The following is a 24,115-nucleotide window of genomic DNA, read 5'->3' as shown; positions in this document are numbered from 1 at the left end:
TTCCCATCTCTCTAAGTCAACTCTAAGCAGACAAATTAGCTACAAGGTCTTTCCATGTTTTCTAACAGGAGCTGAATTAAGACTGCTATTGGTCTGTCCCTATTGCAGTGTTGAAATACCATGTCCAAGCTATAGATATTTTCTGTTTGGTTACACAGACATGGGAAGCAAAGTCAGGGAACGGGATGGCTTTTGCCCTCTCCAAGTTATGCTCATTATGACACAGAAAATGTACCCTTTCATTTCATGCATTACAATTTTCAGTGCTGGATCCATCCTAATTTTCTGCTACCTATACGTGTCTCATGTTAATTAAGAATATTGCTTTATGGATACCCTGAAAAAGCTGTCCAACACATGTGGTAAGTAGAATTACTGATTTGAAGACTGGCAAGCTCTAAAAAAAAGCTTCGAATAATAAATCTTTTTTTAAAATAAATCCTTTTTAAAACTAATTGATTTGCCCAGAATAGTTTTAATATGACTATATCTTGAATATATTGATCCCCAGAGGTCTCTTCCTGATCTCCAGAGGTCCTTTCCAACCCTGATCATTCTGTGATTCTGTGAATATCCCCCATCCATTTTTTAACCACCACTCATTCACAAGACTTCAAGACTGTTAGGCATCATTGATTTATTTCTCTAATTATCAACGGTTACTTAAGATTCTTCCAACAAGTGTGGGTGCGGGTTTCATTTCCTGCTTTTGCCACTGATCAGTAATTCATGAACTCTGGCTCACTGGAAGTCTACTTGTAGCGTACTCTGCATTTTTATTTAACAGAGATTGCTTGACCCTAACTGACATTTGAAGAACAGGGAAAAGATTAGCTTTCATATAAACTTTTTTTATGTATCCAGCTATGTTAGGACTACAAACTGACTATGAAGCAGGAAGCAGCATGGGCACACAAGCTGAAGGGCAGACAACTCACCATGAATCTTCACACATCCCCTCATTTAGCCAAGTACAGTGGCAAGATCATGGCCTGTTGCTATAGGACTGGGGTTCCCTTCATTCATTTAATTGAAAAAAATGAAGTCACTATTCTGCCAGTATTACACACTTCCAAACAAGTGCAACAATCCTGTAGCCCATATCCACTATTCTTACATGCTATGTAGTTGTTTGATCTCATTACTAATATGGCTGCATGCTTCTTGGAATTTGCATCTTCCAATTTGCTTCTGCTGTATTTTGCAAGAAATCATGTTGAAGTTGAGTAACTCTTTTGAGCCTCTACAAAGAATAAAATATGATTCTTTTTTTCTAACATGGATAACTGCCTTGTACTGCACATGATGGTCTTTTTCTGTTTTTTGTCTTTGTATCTCTAACTTACCTTAGAAAAGTAGGAATTTCCTCTGAGTCACTGACTTCCTCAGGAATTCTTAAAACAGGTACGTACTGCCAGCAGGAACTGCAGTCCTTCAACATCTAAAGCTGTCCTAAATGAACAATGCCTCTAAGTCTTGTTAGAGTCAACTATTTGGGACAGGATACTGGATTTGAAAATCACACGCTTGTGTGTGTGTCACATTTTCTTGTCCTTGGCCACCACCACGAGTTTGGTGAATTCTCAAACAGTGCATAACGTACTACTGGATTAAAGATGTAGCATTTTCAACAGGAATTGGACATCTACAGGATTGCTGCTACGTTAAGACAGATCGATGACAACATCCTGCAAAGGAACCACACTTTAACTGAGCTGTCAACAAATCAGGGATGGAGGAGAGCAAACGGCCAGTTCTCCACCATGCTGTTCAAACAACAATACTGCCAGGCACACATGCTTGCAGCTGGGAAAACACAGACACTAAGGTCTATTTTCCTTTCTGATTAGAACAATTGTTTTATCAGTTAAGTCTGACAGCTTCCAGGAGCTTCTGTGTGCTTACTGGGTCCCGCTGCTTCTCGATTTGGTATCTTCCTTTCCAGAAGGTCTGTATTTCCTGGTCATAACTCAATTCATCACCAGTGTTCCCGGCTGACTCTTTTCACTTTTGAAACATCCCCCAAACCCAGCCCTACTACTCCTCAAGTTCACAGTTAGAGCTTTTGCCAAAAGAGGAGTGTTGTAGGGAAATGGCCCTACTTTTGCCCTGCTTTCTACCCGATCGACACCTGCCCTCCCTCCTCTCCTAGACCCTGTCTTTCCTGTTGCAGGTCCACTGCCTGTTTAAAATCTCCAATTCATTTGCCTACTTTCCTTCCTAACCGTGCTGCCACAACTCCTCTGGTTTACACAAATCCTTCCTTCCCTTATTAAAAACCTTTCCTTAGTTGCTGTTCACCCTTCTTCAGTCCAACTGAAACTGCTTTTGTCTTACTGTAATGAACAAGTGACATGTGGACATCTTCCTGGTAAAGCGGGAAGGCTTCTTCCTCATCTTTCATGATGTGTTTGCTAAGTTTGATACTGTCACTCATACTGCCTCTGTCCTTCGGCTCTTTCATTTTTCCTTTCAGCTTTCAAGAATCTTTGCTTGTTTGAGGCTTCTTCTGCCTCTCTGACCATTGTGTTTCGGTGTTTCTGCTGCCCTCTCTCTCTCTGTGGACTTGCCTCTTCCACTGTGTGTGCTTGCTTTATCCACAATTACCTTTATTTCTGAACTTGGACTATACTTAACTCTCCTCCCTTGTCTTTGCTGCTGCCACTGTTTCATTGCCATTCCTGGATGATCCTATATCAGTCCTTCCCTCTAGTACTTGTAACATCCTCTGATGCCCAGCTGGTAGGTGATTCGCCTTCTCCCTGAAACCTACTTTTATTCACTGCGCTCTTACCAGTGTCATCTCTGACTTACAAATTACTTTAGAAATTAGGACACAAGACAGGGAGACTCCTAATGAAATTTAAAATTCAGAATGTCACATAGTAGAAGAATTGGTAGAAGTACACAGTAGAAGTAAACATGGAAGGGGCATCAGACCTTCAGAAGAGACCTGCCAAGAGAAGGACTGTATTAGACCACAGTTTAGGGAAAACTGGGAGAAGATGCAGTCTGGGACAACCAACTGTGAAGTGTTGGAACAGGTCAGGTCATAGCTTTGACTGCAGCCCCCAGGCTCCCTGACTCATAGGCTGCATTCAGCTGGTGGGTTTCAGGCTTGAAAACCTGCAAGGTTTTCCACCTGAGGAGATGGGGCAGGCAAGAGTTAGGAGTTAGGCAGTAAAGGTTTGGGTTTTTGGTGTGATAGGATGTCGGAGGGAGAAATAGCTCTTGGTTAGATGCAAATGGTGGAATGAATCTTTTCATTAGAAATTTTGGCTGCCCCTGGAGCAGCCAATGCTGCCTGTCAAACTGCTCGTCCAGACATGCCTTCTCAATCCAAGTATGCCATTTCTTTATTGCTGAGCTATCTGACTCCAAGTTTTGCTTCTTTTGTATCCTTCACTATCTTTTGTTCTGCTCTGAGTGTTGAGAGAACTGGAACGTCCTTGCCTACCACACCACTTGGCACGTCTACCACACTACCTTCCTTTCTTCATCAAACCTTGCTAAAGGACAGGTTAGGTCCTGTGAGATGAAATAAGCAGATTGTGTCCTCCTGGATCTTCAGGAACCATTCTCAGGAACCACCTGAGAACTAAATGGGCAGCATTCCTCCTCCCCATATAAAATTACTCTGAGATGCTGTATGTCTCAAGATGTATTGAGGCACAATGTCTCTTTTTAACTTGCTGTCATTTTATGTTGCTTTTTAAAACATTATAACACCTTCCAAAGTAAAAAAAAAAAAAAAAAGTGAAAAAAACTTGCATAGTTAATCTCTTAAATCCTCCGCTTATGTAAAGTTGGTGAAGGAATGTTAAAGATTTTGAGCAAGTTTTATCTAATTAGAAAGGACTTAATTACTTCACTCCTGAAAGATGAGCCTCTGGCTGATAATTTTAGGAGGATGGTATGCCTTGAGCAAAACCACAGAAAATAGTTTTCTGCCAGAACTTAAGAAAATAGAAGTTTCATCATATAGACTGTTACGAGTTTTGCACATGGGCTGCATTTATAAAAAATCTTTGCTGTCCAGCATAGACAGGCAATCCAAACTGAAATCAGAGAAAGAGTAGCAGGAGAACAACTGATAAAGCTTCCATGTGTAAGTTCTTGCTTCTTCATTGTGAGATCTATTTCATGTTCAACCACCGTATTAACCAAGACATTCCCCCCACCTCATTCCTCTCCTCTTCCACCCCCAGCAATTTTCTGGGATTCCTTCTGTGGATTATCTAAAAGCAGGGAAGGTATTCATGCACCATTATCACGCCTGCTGTCACATAAGATGTATTATATGGGTTTTCAGGCAGAATATTTTGTCTTGGAGACAGAAATGAAATGTTTACTCTATGAAAGAAGTGACAAGCTAAACCAGAAGCACATCAGCAAAGACTCATGCAGCTCCTGGGCTGGATTCAGCTCTGCGGCCGGTGACAAAGAATTAATCATCCTTTCTGGTCTTTATGAATCTGTATTCACAGTGGTGGCTAAATCTTTTTGTGATCATATTAACTCTTACATGGGAGTTTATTTATTGACGTATTAAAAAAACCCAAACAACCCTGCAGCCTGGTGCTGCACTACTTGTGCAAACAAATCTGGTTAAATACAGGGAGCTGGTTGCTTAATTCAGAGTGATTGTCCATGTGTACAAGTATCAGAATAAGGTTCTTATTCTGCCCCTTTTAATTTTCTGATTGTGCTTTGAATTTTTTCTGTTTTTGTGTGAAGGCAAGTATCAAAGAGTTTAAGTTTAGTATTTGAACTAACTTTGACTGGTCAATATTTTTTGCATGGGAAAGTAAATTTTATTAGACTGACTGGTGCCTTACCCCACTTTGTGACCAATGCTCTTTTTTTCACGTGAGTGGTGACCCGTAGCCTGGGTGTTTAGCAGAAAGCTACTTTTGTAGCTTTATTTCTGTAAAATTCCACGTGATGGATGAAAACCCAAAGTTCCCCCTCTCCGTTCCATTAATTTCTCTATGTCTCCTTCAAAAAATGTCATTTCAAACAAGCAAAACTTACGCATGATCTAACTTATCGATACACATTTTGACACATAAGTTTAGCCTGTGACAAATGCACTTATGTTCTCCTGTTTAGAACCACATGCCCACCACTGTTGGTTTACAATTCCCAAACAAGTAAAGATTGCTTTTAATGGCATGTGATGTTTCCTAGTCATGAATTATACTATAAATAAAAGACAGGTAAAAGCATGCTTATATATGTGTATATGTAAAAAGATGTATATGTAAATATATATTTTTTAACCTCTTTGTATATGTGCATATTTGTACATATACATATGTTCCTAGCTTTTTTGTAGCCCTTGTTTCCAATAATGATTTCAGTCAAAGTTCCAAAATATGGATTTCATTTAGGATTAACAAAACCATTAGTAAGGCAATAACAATTTACTGTTATAAATGTATAGCAAATATGTGCCTTTTACAATAAACTTAAAATAATGTTTTTAATTAGCAAATGGAATCCAACATTTTCTAGTTGTCTCATTAAAATTAAATTAGATGCAGGGTTGGGAATTTTAATTCAAAACATTCACCTTTATTGTTGGAACACATTCTTGAATGAGTTCCTAGATTATTTTAGTAAATGTCCATGTTAATGTACTTGTAAAACATGGGGTTCAATCTTGTTAACATTCCCTTCCAGAACTAGGACACTGGAAGAACTGCACTTCAGAAGGAAAAAGCGGATTGTATAAAATGACTTCAGTCAGGCAAAGATTATTTCCATGTGTAACACGGCAACTTAATTTACGTTCCTACATCTCAAAATAATTGTTGCGGTATTTTTAGTAATTACTCAATACTTATTAGCTACATGCAAGATCCCTCCGTTGAGCTAACTGCACTGCAAGCAGCGGTGGAATGAAATTTTACATTTGTGGCAATGCAGAATATTCACATCACCTACTTTAAGGTGTGCAACTTAGGGGGCCTTTCTCATGACAGTGACTACATCCCCTCTAGCAACTGCGTAAGTAACCTAAGATTACTTATCTTCCTCTGTATCACATATTTATACAGTGTTTGTTGTGGACACAATGTCCTTAGAGTAAGAAATTAGATAACGCATGAGAAAAAAAAGACTGGACTACCTCAGTGCCTTCTGTACTGCAAATTAATGTTTCTAAGGCAACTCATTCAAGAAAAGCAAAAAACCCCCCAAAACAAGTTTGAGAAATAAGCACTTTAAGTGATAATGGCAGGGAGGAATTTCAAACAAATTTGCAGCTAAGTGAGGCTCATGCCTAATAGCTGTCCAGGGCTTGCTCCAGACCATTTTTGCTCTAGGTCTGTGAAGCTTGAAGGAAAGGACAAATTTTAAAGAGGTTCAAGGGAGGCATTTCTCTGTGTGGATACTCAGGCTAAGCCAACAAACTGCAGAGCTACAACTGCGGGCTTTGAGTGTGAAGTGCCTGTAGACATCAGCCACCAACTGCGCATACTTACCTACTTCTGCACCGTCACAGACAGCACAGAGTAGGAGTGACTTTTTCCAGCCACATTAGGACACTTTTTACTCTCATTCAACTTAGGATAAGCAGTGGGGCACACTCAACTCACTAATAAGCTCCTGGAGTCAGGTCCACCCTGGAGGTCCCACCCCAGGGAGTCCTATAGCTTCATGGAGAAAGAGCAGATCAGGGACAGGCAACAGGAGGCAGGATGTTGGATCTGACCCTTCCCTCCAGAACCACCTTCACTGATCCCCCTCCAGCCTTCCTAGTCCCTCAGGTCCACAGAGGAGAGGGCAGAGGCAGAAGTGCCAAGAGGCAGAAGACGCAGGGAGAGGGGGAGGAAGAAGAAGCATATGGCGAGAGTCAGCCTTGGCAAGCAAAGGTTGCTAACTGCTGTGTTTAGATGCTCAGACTTTTCTCACATGTCTGTTCCCTTGCCTATTGTCCCTTACCTTATATTGGGACAGTTAATTACTCCCATGCATCCGTATGGCTTCCAACCTTGTCCTGTTAAAGATCATCCTTGTATTTTTTTCAGTCTAATTTTCCAGAGTGACTTGAATTCTAATCCCACCATCCTGAGTGACCGAGTCCCTTCATCTTACATGGGTTGCCTACTTTGCATGCCTATTTTTACAATGGAAAATGTGATTTTCATGGATACAAGTCTAACTTATGTCTTATCTAGAAAAATAATCCCTTTTTGTTTCTCTAAATGGCACTGAGATGTGAAGTTAATGCAAAAACACAAGTACATGAAGATAACCAAGTATGCTTCTGCTAAGCTCCGTGGTGCCCCATTTGTACCTCATGCAGAGTGCTGACTAAGTGAAAAGTTGGTCTGCATCAAATGAGGTGAACTTAACTGACTTCCCTGAAGATTCGTAAGTGAGGAGGCCAGAGCGCGAGGCTGCAAGGCTGTTTAGCTGCGTGCGTAACGGGGAGAAATTCACCCAGTCATTCTGGCACCACACTTGGGAGACGCAGAGGATCGATAAACTCAATGAAACTCTCCAAATCGCTTGCTTCAGTTTTCTCTGGAAAACTATCAGTCAGAGGCTGGTATACAAATAAACAACTGCCATGCAGAGCCAAACTCCAAATATAAGGAAAAAAAAAGGGAGTTAAAGATTTGCACATATCTTGTGCACCGTTTTCCAAGAAAGCCCCCAGAAGTAGCCTTGTCTTGGAGAAGGTTACAAAGGAAAGAAAAAAAGCAATGTAAAGGTCTTTCATTTAATCTGATACAAAATACCATATGTTTTTGCATGCTTCATTAATGCTCCTTGGTTTGCCGCCTAGAAACACACAATGGTTTCAACCTTCAGGGGTCAGCAGTGCTCAGCATATCTATGAACTGAGCTCTACGCGACTGTGGGGACTATCGAATAAGGGCAGACTCCGCTGAATATTAATCCCACAGTTTTAGGTTGGATGGTTTGGAATCTGAAAACCAGGTTAAGTACATATCACACCATATATCACGGTGATGCACGAATGCCACTAATCACCTGTATGGTTCCCTTCTGAGAAAAAAAAAAAAAACAACAGTATTATATTCAGAGGGTGCACTTGGGGAGTATTCTTCTGAATAGATTTGCTTGACTGTAAAATTCTCTGTTTACTCATAGTTTTGAAATTAGATAAATACAGTAGCCTTTTTTGATCTTTCTAGTGCAGAGAGTCCCGTGTTTTGAGCGATAACATTCATTTTTGGAAAGCCTAATACTATCAAACTAGCTGTACGTGGTCTGGAATAAAGGTTGCTAAATGCAGCAGAGTTTTTGTGGCTGCACTGAAATACGAGTAGTGTAAAGAGAAGCTGCTTCACTGTCTCATTTTGATGCCCAGTGGTCTTTCATAGACTGCTCTGCCTAAATTTTAGTTTTAGCAGATTACCTTCAAATTAGAGTAAATGAGAGCTTAGGATTTATTCACAGTGCAGTGCCTTACCCCACTAGAAGCCTGGCAATTTAAATGCAAGGGAGTACAATCTTTATAGCTTTAGAGTTGTCTTGACAATGTGCTGTTTATGGACTCTTTTTAGCATACATAGGCACACACGCATGCAAAGCCGAGAGGTTGAAGTGAAATGACTCAAACAGCGGATTTCTCCTGTTACAGCGTTATCGTTATTGCTATTCCAGGCTTTCTTATTTTTGTTAAATAACAGCGGACTGAATAAAAAGGGAATAAAAAGTGTGATGGATATGACAATATAATGATGACAGTATAATAAATTAATGCTTACCATTTCCTGAGTGTTTGCAAAATCTGCCTCTTTCGAGCTACACTGCACCAAAAGCATTATAATATTAATCAGAACAATACAAAGGGATACATGTTTGTATCAAAATCTACTTAGAGTAATGAGCATTCCTGCTCCCTAAAGACAAACCCCCCAAAAAAACCCAGTAGATTTTCATCTCATTGAAACAGTACATGATACCCCGGTGATGCCGCTGCATATCCAAAGCGGCACGTTTATACGTGGCTGAAAATACAGCCTGAGCCTCAGCACATTGTCTTGCATGTAGAATTGTATTGCATGTGGAATAAACTACTCTGCATCTAACTCAGAATCACAGCCATAACCCCTCAATGTATTTTTATTCGACCTCAACTGAACATAAAGAAGGAGTTCATAGAGCAGCCGTTACTTTGCTATTTCTGCAGCACCTGTCAAGGCACCGGCAGTGCAGCCTCAGTGCAGAAAGTGTTAGTGCTTCTGAAACACGTTATTAGTGTAAATCTTGGCCTAGACTTGACTTTATTTTATATTTAATGACAAGATGTCAAAAATACTTTGATCTGTATTAATGTAGTTGCTGGAATGAAAATCCTTTCAGTCAATTAGTATTTTGATCCAATGCATTTAGCTACATCATCCAGTCTTCAAGTACTGATGCTCTTTTACACAACAGTCTGTCTCCCACCCATGACACGGTGAGGTGACTTACCACCAGGGAGTAACAAATCTTGAATCCAGGTTTAGCCACAAAGTAGTCATCAGATTTGAAGGTTATCTTTATCTGATTTGTTCTCGATGTTATTCTCGGAGGCACTTCCTTGTGTCCACACCACCTTCCTCGTATAACTGTGCTGGTCTCTGATACATCTTCCACTTCCACAAAGTCATACCTGGGAACCAGTTAGAAGGATTAGTTTTTGCTAACTCCGGTTACAGAAGGTGGTTGCAAATAGATGGGAGCACAGCTGGAAACACAAAAACAACTGTCCCCCATTCTCCACTGCAAAACATCAGACTACATATTATGTTGGGAGCCCCAAACATAGGAAAGACATGGACCTGTTGGAGCAGGTCCAGAAGAGGGCCACGAGGATGATCTGAGGGATGAAGCACCTCTCCTATGATGACAGGCTGAGAGAGTTCGGGTTGTTCAGCCTGGAGAAGAGAAGGCTCTGGGGAGACCTTATAGCAGCCTTCCAGTACCTAAAGGGGGCCTACAGGAGAGCTGGGGAGGGACTTTTTACGAGAGCATGTAGCGATAGGATGAGGGAGAATGGCTTCAAACTGGAAGAGGGTAGATTTAGATTAGGTATTAGGAAGCAATTTTTCACTCTGAGGGTGGTGACGCACTGGAACATGTTGCCCAGAGAAGTTGTGGATGCCCCATCCGTAGAGGTGTTCAAGGCCAGGCTGGATGGGGCTTTGAGCAACCTGGTCTAGTGGGAGGTGTCCCTGCCCATGGCAGGGGGGTTGGAACTCAATGATCTTCAAGGTCCCTTCCAACCTAAACCATTCCATGATTCTATGAAATGGTGGATGTGCTCGTGTAGCATAAAATACACTAAGTTGCAAGCTATTGCCAGAATGCTCAAATGGCTGCTTTGTGTGCTCCTGGCACATGACAGACAGCATTTTCTACCACACTAAAATAGCAAAGAGAGGCACTTGCATGTGCTTTGTACACAGCAAACATACACACTGCGCTTCATGTGGTGGATAAAATATTATTTAAGGCGGGCTGCCCGAGCTGAGCAGCTGCAAGCCCTTGTACAATTTCTGGTGGTCCCCCAACTCCCTGCAGCAGCAGCAACCATCTCCCTCCTGCTGCGCCCGTCGGAGGGCTGGAGCCAGGCCGGAGCTGAGCTGCTGCCATGCCAGGAGCAAAGGATGATGCTGGGAGGACACGGGGCAGCACACGTTGCTGAAAGATGCTTTTTAGACATTCTTTGCAGGTGACATGTTGCTCCTGCTAGATGGTTTGGCGACACTAATTTCAAGCTTTGAAGCAGCAAAGGGCAGGCTGGCACTCTGCTCTTTGCCTGGGTGCTGTCACCAGGGTAAAAGCAACAGCTTGTCTTGCCCTGCGCGAGGTCACACCTTGGCCAGGCACACGTGCCACAGCTGTGGTGCCCCTGAGCCCAAAGAGGGCTCTGCCAGGAGATGCAGGGATGAGGGGACACGGTGACAGCACCCACTGCCACAGCCTGCATATGTGCTGGCTTGGGTCGTTTATTGAGTTCTTTTCTTGAGCTGGAGAACAAGGAAGGCAGAGAATAAAGCCCTGATCTTACTACGTCTATGAGAAACACAGTCCCTAATATCTGTGGGACAGAATTAGGCCCCACACATTGCGGCCGGCGAGGGAGAGGTGATGACAACAGGGGGAGGTTGAGTGCAGGCCACGAGAGATGGGAGAGCTGCTATCCCCACAGTACAGTTAAGCCTTAAACTCTAGAGGTCTTTACCAGGAAAGGTTTTTATTATCAAAGCACGTGTATCCTCCAAAGAGGGAGTTTAAGACTGTTAACTGATTCCTACTAGAAATGTGCTGCTCCCCACCCCCGGGTCTGCGGGCCAAGCGCCTGCCTCCCTACCCAGTTGTGGGAGCTGAATAGCTCTGTAAATAACAGACCTGCTTTTCTTTTTCTGCTAAGAGTCCATGTGAAAAAACCGCAAATACTGTGCGGCTTGAGAATATCAGCACTGCTGCGTTTATGTTCACCAACCCCAAATTGCACAGAATAGAAAATAACAGCTTTGCCATAACCAAATCACTTAAATCTGCCCAGACTCTGCTGAAACAAACATTTTTCCTAACACTACGAAGTTTAGTTCCAGACAGAGATAACCTTGTCTCAGGCTCTCTCCACCGTTCTCCACTCCCACTCCCTCGTCGAGATGGACGTGGTACCAGGGCAGAGCTCCGCGCTGCCGCACGAGCATCCATCAGCGAGCAGCACGACAACCAGTCAATGCTTATTCTAACAGGAGGGGTTGCAGAGTTTTCAGCATAAGATAACCTTGTAGGCTTTGGTGAATATTGTCCTGACTGGCATCCCCACTTTTCGAGGCCAGGAGCCAGACTAACTGCTAGCTAAAACGGGACAAATCCACGGGCTTTCAGGGATTATTTCTGTTTTCAACAGCAGAGCTGTAACGGTCATGGAAGTAGGTGCAATCTCGGTTGTTTCTGTGCATCCAAGGAGCCTCGGAGGCTGGGTAATTTAATTGCTTTTCAGAATCATCTCTTATCAAGTGCCTGAGGAAATGCTCGCAGCACTTCTAAAAAATTCTGTAAAACCTTGAATATTTCCCCTCCTTCTGAAACAGCTCTGCTAAAGTATACCTTCTCATTCCTCAGCCTGAATGAATTTCAATCAGTTCAGCCTTAATAATATGCAAATTACAATAATTAGCATTAATGAAAAATTGAAAGAAAACACTGGGAAGTTTCTTGAAAATAAGAAAAAAAAAAAGCATAAGGTCAGAGGCAAGTACAAAAGGAAGGTAAGCTGCAGAGGTCCTGAATGACTTGTCCAATATGCCCGACATTCAAGCACATGCTCAGCCCTCAGCATTCATTTCAATTAAAACAGGCCTGGCTGTCTCCCTAAAGCAGCGCTGCAGGGATTGTCAGGGACTGAAGTCGCAGAAAGGACCTAGTTTTGAAAAACATATTGAGCGCTCGTAAAAAATCTAACTACGCGCACAGTACTTAACAGGCTTAAAGCCACCACGAGCTGTCTGCCCAAGAAATTCCTCACTCTGGAAGCAATACTACGCAAATAAAGATCTTCCAGGAATGCCAGGGAAAGCTTTATTGCAGAAAAGAATGTGATATTTCTCCAGCTTCTATAGACACTATGGATGATGGAAGGTCTTTGCTTCTCTCTGCTTCCCAAATTAGCTGCTCTGGAAAAAGCAGGCGGACTGTCTTCCAAGACGGTCCCCAAACCCATAACGCCAGTAACAGCTTGATTTCCTCTCACTGTGCCATCACCTTTAATGGCTCCTGACAGAGAATAGTTCATCTATTTTTTTTTTTTTTTTCCATGGTAAATTAGCCCTCTGTTTCAAAGTTGCAATGCTTTAAGGTCAGCCACAGTTTATCCACTATGTAAATATTAACAGGCCGCTTCTGTATGCACTAGGCTCTCGATCTGGGAAAGCGTTTGCAGTGATAGGAGGTAACTGCCGTTACTGACTGCTGCTGATCTTGGACCAACAGCACCAGAGTGGAGCAGCGCCTGCCAAGACCATCAAGGCGCAGGGAAGGAGAGCCAGTTTCAGGCTGCATTCTTTTATTACTAAAGGGAAAGCAAACCAGCAGAAATGGTTCTCTCTATTGGTAACGTAGAAAATTAACAAAGCAAAACAATAAAAAAAAAAAAATCCACCCTGTAAAGCCCCGCAGAGCTGCCAAACCCTATAAATGCAAATTAATTGACGAAGAAGATAAGATAAGCAGAGGCTGGCTGCGCAGAAATCCTAACAACCCAGTTCTCTGCATAGATAAGGCGTAAGTAACAACATGATCAGGCAGAGCGCTGAAGCCGAGACTTGAGCCTTTTATGTAAGTAGCATCACAGCAATCTGCCTTTCGGACCGCATGGGAATCCTGAGCCTGCTCTCTCCCGCAGAACAGATAGCTGAATAAAAGAAATATAAACAAAAAACTGAATGGATTTATACTGTTTTAGTGAATGTTGGCAAGATTCACCTCTCTGCTCTGCTAACGCAAAGCAGTTTGTCCACCTGGGTTAATCAGCCAGATCAGCTGAGCTTATGGTCACTTTTGCTTAGAAGGGGAAACCAAAGCAATCGGGGTACAAGTAAAGTAGACTTTATTATATATAACAGTATGCAGAGTACACTGATGTTTGTGGACGTATATTTAAAGGTTTTAAAAGAAACCGTACCAGTGAAGAATAACAATAAAGACAAAGAAATAATTTGAAGAACATAGTAATATTTTTCCATGCATTTTTATCTGTCTCTCACACCCCAATATAAACACATACGTACTCACTCACGCCTCCCAGAGCTTTCCACCTACTGAAACAGATTTTTTTTTTTGCCTGGCTGAAAGAGGATAGAGGTGATAGAGGACAAAATCCTATTAAAGTAGTACCTGAGTTGTTAAGTAGCTGGATTTGAGTGTACAAGCGCCTTGTGCTTAAAATATTATAGAAAAACTAAAACCTGCCAAAACGGCTTCACACCCCAGACAGCTCAGTTTATTTATAAACAAAAAGACCAATTTGGGTTGGAAGGGACCCTTGGAGGTCTCTCCTCCAAGCAGGACCATCACAGACCTGGCCAGAGATACCCGGGTTTTGGTTTGTAGTCTCATGCCGGTGGCCACATCCTTAAGCTCGAAGGTGGTGTTAAGAAGCCCTTTGCAAACTTCCACTCGCCACTCACCTGCAGATATCATTTTCAGGCTCCTCCAGTCCAAACTGATTATCAAAAGCCAGCTGGATCCTGGTGCTCTCTGGGGAGTGGAGCCGCCACGTCAGGAGGAGGTTCCTGGGGTAACTGCTGGGGTAGCGAGGACTGTGGATGCAGCCGTTCCCTGCCACGCTGATGGTCTCTTCTTTCCGGTACAAGTCTGTGAGGTGATTGCTCTCTGTTAGTAGTCACAACTTGTAGAAATTAGTATGTTGTTCCAGTTACAGGAAGGCAAAAAACACAACAGTTTACAACACAGCACAAATTATTTGCATTTAAAATCTATAAAAAGTTGGGTCTAGGAGCAGTTATTATTAAATAGGAAGTACAGCGTATTTTCTCTAAATTTAACCCACTATCAACAATAAGAACAACAGTACTCAACTATACAGACTTTATTTTAAGATAAATATATCATTACTTTTACATTTATATCGATTATATAATTTCCTTCTCACCATTTTGGTTTTAAAACAGAATTTAAACTTTAATAAAAGCTGCAAGCTTGAGAACAATGAAGTGAGACAGAGTTAAGTAAAAAGGGAAACATCCCTGCTTCCCAAAGTTGGTGCTGTGGGGAGAGATGCCGTCTCAACAAAAGAAGCAAAACAAGGCTGCAGGAAAGTGCGTGCGAGTGAGTCTGTTTGTTCACTGTGCTTAAGCATTTCCTCCCAGAAGCATGTGTTAGGTCACATTTTGATTTTATTTATACGGTGTGAATCATTTGCTGTCAATGGATCATTAACACAAATAGCTACTGCACACTTACACGGACGTAACTGAAGTCAGAAACTGTCCCACCATCCGTCTTATTGAGTAACTTCAAAACCAATAGCCAAGTCTTTACTTAATTCAAATTCCACAACTTCTGCCTGAGAAAACATTCAATTGTTCCTAAAGTTTACTTATACTGAGGTAAAGCCTCAGCTGCTGTAAATCCCTGGCTCCAAGGGTAACAGGAACTGTGGCAAGACCCAGCTCTAAAAGTCAAAATGTCTTCTGAGTTGCACCATGTGCTTGCATTGTCCAGCTGTTAGAGACACAGGAATTTGGCTCCTAGCGTCAAAGAACTGCAAACAACTATTTTGTGTGTGTGTATTGACAACTTTAGTGTGGTGAAATTTCGAGGATCAGAAGGCTCCAAGGCAACACGCAGATGATGGGAGGGTTCAGTTCCCAGTTAAGACACTGGGATCTGAGCCTCTGTCCATGAGACAGCTACCTGTGTTCCCATTGTGAGGTGTGGGGATCTAGGGCTCAGCTCAGTTACTCACAGAGAGATTTCTAACACCATTTAAGACAGTATGGGTTCCTGCCTGGCCTCTATGGGGTCAAGGAGGTCCAGTAACCCCCAGCGGAAGTCTTGTGGAAGCTGTGTTGTCTCGCAGAGCCACCTGCGCATGGGCAAGCTGAGGCCCTTCTCAACATGGTCAAGTGGGAGCTACACCCGGACAGGTTTTGACTCAGTCACCCAACTGCATTGATGAAATTTCTACTTACTGACAGGAACTCAGACACCAGCTTTTATGCAAACGCCTAGACTACACTGGCCTCATCTTAAGTCGAACATCGCCCTCAGTACTCTGCTGAAGGTCAGGTCAACCTCCAGCTTCACTACAAGCAACAGAAATATAAAACTGGAGTGTTTTCCTGAATTTGGCTACCAAGGAAGAGCAAACAGGGGGGGAGGGGGGGGGGGGAATTTCCCCCACCAAGGCACCCTATGAAAGTTCAGAACCACGACCAAATAGTATGTTGGAAATACAAAACCAAAGTAAGCAACTAGTCACAGCCATCTGTCACACACGGTAATCAAAGTTCTGACTCTTAAAACAAAATCTAATTTTTGACTGAAGCTCTCTAAGCTTTTCAAAGAAATATATTTATTTCATACATGCTGATGGAAAACAGGAACCCAGAGAAAAGGCACAAACTTAATGGTAAGTACATTTATTTTCAAGGTTGCTCTTCACTGGTTTCTGGCTGTAAATACCTCCCTGTACATAGCTGTAATCAAAGCGTGGCTGTGTGTCAACAGTTCATTGTACCCTTCTGACAGGGCAATAATTCTAGTTTCCCAACAATGTGAAACTTAGAAGTTAAAAGTCTGGGCTTCCTGTAAAAACTATCTCCAAAGATCTATTTGTGACATATTTTTAAGATGCTTTCATTCAAGATGAAATGTTCTCACACCCTGAGCCACCCTTTCTAGGCAAATACAGCCCTGACTCCATAGCTTGAGTGCAGAACTAGCCAGTTTTGGTTTGTTTTGTTCTGTTTTACCCAAACAATTTGCATTGGAAAACTGACAGTTCAGTGAAAATAAAGACCACCCACCCATTAGTTTTGTTGCAATTTTTATCAGCAACATCTACACTCAAGCCTGTTTTCTATTTTTTTTTTTTTTCTGAAAAAATAAAAATAAAGACACCTCTGTTTTTTTCCCCCTAATGTGGAATGAAACAAAATGTCCAGCCAACACTACCGAGTTCCTACTGAAATGCTGAGGACCTTTGGATCTGAAAACAGCCAGTACACCCAAGAGGACAAGGGTATTTCACAGGACTATGTCCACAATGTCCACGAAAAGAGATAAAAATAAAACAGTTTTGGTGAAAGCAAATTCTGCTCTGTTGAATGAAACAACCATTTCCTAAATCAGAACAAAAGTTACTGCAGTAAAACATGGCAGAACTCATCCTATATGTGAGAGTACTTTGCTCTTCCTTCTTGGACAGCAAACTCTTGCTATTTTCCAGCTATCAGCACACATTTCACCGCGTGGTGTTATGTGGTTCATGCTTCTGAGGGAAAGGTTCCCTTTTCCCAGCCAGCCCTAGTCCGGGCTTTACTCTGGAGTCGTCAGGTGCTGAGATCAGTGCTAGGGACACTGTCTTTTACATGTGCTCATATATATACACCCCCAAACAAAAAATCTGTGCACTTAACTCAGCACACCACCTGAGAAAGTATGTTACCAGTGTTCTTATACCCCAAGAAGATAGACTCTGCCACAGCTTTATATTTAACTCAAACTCTGAACCCCACAGACTGGGGTGCTCTGCCAGCCAGCCCACCACAGCTGACCAAGGCCAGTGCTGCAATGCAATGGCTGGTGCAGCTCTGCAGTGTCCAAGTTGAAGGGGTAAATGGAGAAATAAAGCTGCACGTATTAAAAAGCTTAAAAATCAAAATGCCGTGACTTGTTATTTCCATCATGGTAAATGTAGTAATTATAAAGGCATTATAGAGGAAAGGATGGAGAGAGGCATGAGGAGACAATGCTCAGGATAGTAAAATAGAGGATATAAAAATATTACAGTTCGAAGATATGCCTTTTCCACAAAGGGAGAAAGTACATTTGATGAGAATGGCCATAAATACCGTTTCTATAACTCACAATGCAAAGCCACTCAGGGCCTTCACCTGACAACGGAGCAGACTTTTCAGGTGCTCTGAAACAGCTTAATTCCCTCTTACCTCTCTCCATGCACTAAATTACAACCTGAAGCGGTGTAGCCAGGACTGGAGCCAAAAGCACTAGAGCTTTCAAAGGGGCTTTTCACTGGGATTTTGCAGAGTTAACTGGCTTAGTTGGATGCGGGAACACTGTCAACCCAAACTCGGTCTCTGGAGGTTGGCCGCTCATGAATCATCAAGCATCTGGGAAACAGCTTGAGGAGATGTGAGCAACTCCTGTGCTTCTTGTAGCAACTAAGATGTGAGACTAAAATGATGGGACCTTTCCAAGCTGACAAGCATCGTCCTTATCACATACACTGGGGGAACTCGTGGAAACCAGACACTGGCCATGGGGAAAGTCAGCAAAAAAAAACCAAACAAACAAAAAAACACTTGAGAAAAGATGTAGGCAAAGGAAAAGGCAGTGCGTCTTTCAAGGCACTGACCTACCCCATATTGCAATGCACTACAATGCAGTATTATACAGTGTCCTGAATGTCACACACTAACTGTATTCCATAATGCTTTATGGGAGTAAATAAAAGACGACAGTGGGTAACATACTGCCTGTCACATTTACTAAAAAGCATATAAAATCACTTCGCAATGAATAAAAGTAGGTGTTAAGTCATAAGGCAAAAAAGCCATTTAAGCAATGCACAGAAGGAGGATATTCTAGACGGCAGGAGCTACAAGACATCCTTGCACTGGGGGAGGGAAACTATCTCGCAAGGAAGATGAGTGGGAAGGAAGCTGGGAGGCAATTCCCCGCAGGGTCTGAACTGACTGGGAAGCAGCTTGCAATATATTTTATTTATCTGAACTAAACTTTCTTTTCTTTTCCTCTTTATTCTTTCCCAACCACTAATTTTAAATGTAATGGTATACATGATAGTCCAGCTGTCCACATTAGAGGAGCTCGCATTTAAGTGCTTAAAGCAGCTGCATTTTCAGGAGCGCTTGCCTTCGCCCCCTCGCCCCCCAGCACGGAGGGCAGCTGGGTGTCAAACTGGGAGCTCAGCTCAATATTCAGAAAACTGTGCTTGTCTCAAGACTTTCCCCACCGTGGGTGCCCAGCACATCCAATGTTTGTCCTTCCCAGCTGGGGCACATTCTCCTAATGCCATGCTGCGTGAGCGGCAAGACTCAGAAACACAAATTTCATCCCGCGTTTGCTCCGGATGCCTGCGTTTCCTTGCAAGCTTTAGCAGTGTATCAACATATTCTTGTTAAAGCTGCTCCCAGTCATGACGTAGCTACTACAGAAAGAAGCTCGCTTTTATTATCATTCAACAGACAATGAATTCCTTCAGTAAAATAAATTAAAAAAAAGGCAATTACTGCTTGCTAATAGCTAATGTGACATCTGTTCTTTGATATTCATTGAGCAAGGAGAGTCCATAAGTGTTAATACCTTCAGAAAGAAGAATGCAGAGAATGACCTTGTTTTGGACCTAACAAAAAATATGGAATATTTAGTTCAACTTTTCTAAGGTTTCTGGAATTTTAGCTTCACTTCCTAAGGTGATGTCAAGTTTGCTTCTGTCATTCTTCCCCTTGTAGAAGTGGTTGGCCAACCTCAACAACTTTGACACAGTGGTAGAGGCTGAAAAGATACTATATTCTGACATGTTTTATGACAAGAAATGTACCCTCTTAAATCCCATGGTGCGTAACCTGATGAGCTCATCCTCTGCTACAGCTGAGGAGAGAGTTGCTGGAAACCATGTGAAGTTCATTTTACCACTCATGAAACTATTTGTTATTTCAGGAAAGGACCTTGGGAGTTTGTACATGGGAGTTTTCCAGATATAACCCTCCTCCGCCATGGCTGCTCTCTTTGAAACAAATACAGCGGTCAATGGTTTGCCACCAGTTTTTAAAGAAATAAGATAACCTTCGGGGAGAATAATAGTTCTTCAGTTCCTCCAGTTGAAAATTAGCCTGATCTAAATAGCTGAATCCACAGAGTGAGAAGCAAAGAACAGTAAAACATTTTTGAATCCAGGCCACAAATCAGTTCATCTTGGGGACAGGCATGCCAAGCAAGCCGTATTTATGGCAGACTGTTCAGATATTCATTGGCTTTTTTTTATTCCCCCACCCTCCTGCAATAAGGAGAAACTTTTTTTGTTATCCATAAGGTTCTGTGTAAATCAGAGCAAAAGATGACAGAGTTCATGGGCGAAATACTGTATTCCATAGCTGGTCACAGATTGTTGGGAAGATACAAAACTGTAAGGTCATTTACCTTGTTAAAAATGATTATTTTTTTTTTTAGTTGATGTAAACAATAAAATGAATCCTAGTCAGTGAACAGAACATCACATTTCTGCTCTCTAATGAAGAAAATAATACCGTATGGTAGTATCTGTCTTAGACATCTCTGTGCTTTTCAAGACAGAAGCCTAACACACCTTAGTCAGCTCTGCTCCCACCACGGTTCACCAGCAGTTCTCCAAGAAGGCGGACCAAGGCAGGGAAAGGGTTGGGTTTGCCAGTAATGAAACAGGAATAGCTCAACCCTGGCCAGGCTAAAAATTGTAAATTGTCTCTTATGGAGGCAACTAAGCTGAGAACACAATCATTCTGGTATAAGGATGCATATGTAAGAGTATATTGGGCCAGTGGGTCCAGTCCAAAGCATTACTTCAGGTTGCTTTCAGCTTTAGACAACTTCAATAGTCCCGTTTATTTCAAGCAGACTACAAACTCACTTACAGCTTAAGCTCACATTTACAGAGTTTGCTGGATCGAGACCCAAATAAGAGAACAGCATTTTAACACCACCCTCTGTGTTACCTGTCACCCAGCAACTGAGCAATTAAGAAGTGGACCCAAACCCCACTGGAGTTGATGAAAGACTCTCAGTTTGGTTGGCTTGCCACCAAACTTCAAAGAAGCAACTTGGGGTACCTGCTCCTTCTCTTATCAACAGGTCCATTCTTTTTATCAAGAGCATGAAAGATACTCCAGGCATCATCAGAGTTCAAATCCAAAGCATGACCCGTTCTGTCACTGAGGCAATATCAAAAGATGCTGTGTGCACGTTCAGCCAAATTCAGACCTCACGTGCACTCACTCAGCTCCCTCTGAATCCCTGAGCTGTGTGGAGATCTTTGCTAGAAGAATATGTTTTGTATCTATACAGAATATATCAAAGCAATGAAAAAGTGAGCTGTGGTTCAAAGAAGCAAAATTAACCAGTGCAGAATAGCAGTACGGAAGGTATCAGAGAATGAAAAAACCCCAGCCGTCTAAAATTCAAGTCAGAGCCATCATACATTTTGTAACAGAATGGTTAGCGGTCTGCCTGTGCTTCTGTGCAGAGCAACCCCGCAAGCCTTGGCACTGCAGAGCCAATCTAGGGTTGAACAGGACCTCAGCAAAGACCACCCATGGGAATATTAAGTGGGCAATTGATAAGGAAGTCCAGGCATAAAATTCATAGAGACAGCTTCTCACCATAACAAGCGTTATTTTATTTGCACTCGATAATATTATTTGTACTATGGAACGGTCACCATCATAACTGCATTTTGAATGTGGTACTAATCAAACAGTCCTGGAACAAAGAACAGGCTGGACTGCTTTTGGTGGAATGAAGGCTGTGACTCTCCTTGATTCCCTTTGGTGGGTGCCTTGCTCTGACTTCCACAGATGAATACTGAGAAAACAATTCCTTACTTATTTTTATGGGCATATCAAACTCTGTGATGTTTGCTTTTTGCAGTGACTTGTATTACTTGCCTTTATTTGACTTCTTGATAGAGATTTTGTTCTACAAAAAAGAACATGCTGAATGTCGTACATTAAAGCAAAAGTGTCAACAGAGAAGTAACATATGTTAGGCCAACATATAAAAAACTTTGTTAACTGCTAGCTCTTTCATGGGTGGTAGTGTTGCAATGCATCTCTCTGTTGGACTTTTAAGCCAACAGCAAAACGAATGCACTTTTCTCTTGGGATTCCATAATTAAGTATGAAAAAGGAAAATGTGTATATCAAGAATGTGCAGCTCTAATGATGTGGAGCAAATAACTCCATGAGAATAAAAATACAAAAAACCTTGAGAAAACATGTGAAGAAATAAAGACGGAAATGACTCTCCTGGTGCTACAAAGAGCTTAAGGGAAACCTGATAACTGAAGCAGAAGTTTGCAATAACCGCCAACACCTCCATGAGAAGGCTGGAACACAACAAACTTGTGTAGTGCCTTGGACACGACGATGCCAATTATAGACACAATTGCTATTAAGCATGAAGATCAACACCAGACTTTGGCTCACACTATTTTGCAAAGAACTACAGCATTGTGGATTTAGGCACTCCAAATTTTCCTGTTTAGGCAGTGGCTTCAAGTAAGCAGGCCTTTCTTCAAATCCTCCCGGTGCAATGAAAATATACTCCTTTTTCATTTCCCCTTCATTATTTTTCAAATTTTTATGACCAAGCAAGGACTATTGGCCTCAGAAATCTGGCATGGCTCAAGTCTTAAAAGAGAATTTGTTTTAAGATATTGTTTTAGAAGCTGTTTCAGTCAAGAGCTCCTAAGACTCCACAAAATCTGGAATTTCCTTGAAGAAAGAAAAATGTCAATAAAAGGAAAGAGAAAATGTGGTCAAAGGGGGAAAGACTTCTCATGTTAAACATATTGTAGCAGACAGACAAGCAATTACTGAGTGGAAGGTTGTACGTTAGAACATTAGGCAGTAAAAGGAGAAGCTGTTTCAAAAGACAAATCAAGGCAATTTTCTCTTGTAACGTGAGTTTCCTTACCCTCTATGTCAGTACTGAAGATCCAAAATTCTCTGGAAGGGAGTGAAAGGTCACGTCTTATAATGGAAAGTCTGGCAATAGTATTCTAGCAGACATCGTTTCCTTGGCCTGAGTTTGCCATGAGCGTGCTTTTAGTCTCTCAGGGTCCGTATATCAATGGATTGCACAAAGATAAAAGCTTGTGGGGATATTTCAGTCCCTGTAAGGTAGGTGCCTTAAAGACCTACGTACCTGAGAGTTACCTAGATCTTTAAAAGACAAAACAATAAAATAGGCAGATCTCACTGTATTAAAATATGATTGCCGGTAGTCCTTTCCTTTTTCTGTAGTAGCCTAGCAGCTAAATTTCTTGCAAGGAAATAGGAGCCTGTGTTGTGATTCTTCTATTTGCTTGAGAGAATTCAGACTCCTTCTGCCTCCTTCCAAGGGAAGGATGTGTTCTGGGTGCTGCCTCAAAGATGGGCTGTCCATTTTCCAAGAAATAGTTAAGAGGTAAAATGCAGAAGCAGCTCTTGGCGCAGGGACCACAACCCAGGACTTAGCCACAAAGTAAAGATCCAGCAGCTTTTCTGCTTTCTGGCTCCAAGACGTGCTGTTCTGGGTCTCTGACAGTTTAGACCAGAGCACACCATGGTTCCTTTTTTGTCCCCATGCCTGAGATTTGTTCTCATGGAAAGCACAACACTGGGCCAAAGAGGGCAGTAGACATTGAGGTCTTTTCCCAGAATGGAGGTGGAACACAAGTTGGGCCACAGGGACGGCTTTCCATCATTTAGATAAAACCCCTGTGTTGAGAAACAACATTTCCCCAGTCTGGAAAGCAATTTAAGGCGTACGTACTGAAAGTACTGAGTACTTTAAGTGCAGAAGATCTTTCCTGTAAGTGCTTAGGACTTTCTCGGGAGGTTTGGCATCAGAATGCTGCAGAGCTGTCATGTGGATAGATACTGCAATTTAACAAAGTTTCCAGGCACATTCATAAAATTCTTGGCTGTGGCCTTCTTTTATTGTTATGATCTTGCACCAAAGCATCATCTAGAGATTTCCTTAGTTCTGCAGCAAAGAACAAAACGACATGCGGTGAAAGAGCAGGAGAGCTCATTCACTGCCAATATGGGCAGATGCCACCCTATATGGGACCAGTGGCTGGGAAGATGATGCTGGTGCACACCAACACAGCCCACAAGCTCAGGTGATGCTATGCCACGTGCAGCAAAAGTCTCTCACACCAGCCCAGACACATCCTGATCACTGTAAGCTGAAACCAAAATTGGAAACGGAGTTGGCTCCAAAGGCTCGATTTACACATCCCCATTTCCCAAGTCCTTTCTGGAAAAACAGCTGTTTGGCTGGTTGCCAAGAGGAAGTGATTGGAAACATTCCTTCTAGGCTGCGTGGGGGTGTTTGACATAAAAAAGAACAGCCTAAGCAGGGGTGGAGCTAAGCCACCACTCAGGTTCAAGTGGTGCTGTTGCCCAGCTGCAGCCATGCCACCGGCACTCAGCCCCCGCGGCACAGGGCTTCGCGTACGTCACGCTGGCTGGTGAGGGTAAGGGTGGCAAGTCATGAGAATCACGTCATTTTTATTTCCAACTGTGGAATTTACCGGTCATTTAGTGATACTCAGTGCACGAGTGCAAAACTTTGTTCTCTTATCGCTTCCTCGTTGTAGTGC

At 42.3% G+C, this 24,115-nt stretch overlaps 1 protein-coding gene across 3 annotated transcripts in view; it reads right to left on the bottom strand.

Annotated features, from left to right (window-relative positions):
• PDGFD (platelet derived growth factor D) overlaps positions 1–24,115 on the bottom strand; it is a 155,019-nt gene that overhangs the window by 53,166 nt on the left and 77,738 nt on the right. For 2 of the 3 annotated variants that reach the window (XM_082497046.1, XM_082497047.1), the window contains exons 2-3: positions 14,172–14,376; positions 9,457–9,637 (exon numbers count right to left, since the gene is read on the bottom strand). In XM_082497046.1, the coding sequence (XP_082353172.1) occupies positions 9,457–9,637; positions 14,172–14,376 (386 nt within the window). Of the gene's footprint in view, positions 1–8,747; positions 8,790–9,456; positions 9,638–14,171; positions 14,377–24,115 lie in introns of all 3 variants that reach the window. The other variant, XM_082497045.1, reaches the window with a different exon arrangement.

The sequence above is a fragment of the Vanellus vanellus genome (assembly GCF_965231255.1).
Source record: "Vanellus vanellus genome assembly, chromosome: 1".
Taxonomy (NCBI): domain Eukaryota; kingdom Metazoa; phylum Chordata; class Aves; order Charadriiformes; family Charadriidae; genus Vanellus; species Vanellus vanellus.
The sequence above is the reverse complement of the archived record's forward strand: the minus strand, read 5'-3'. Positions and strand labels throughout refer to the sequence as shown.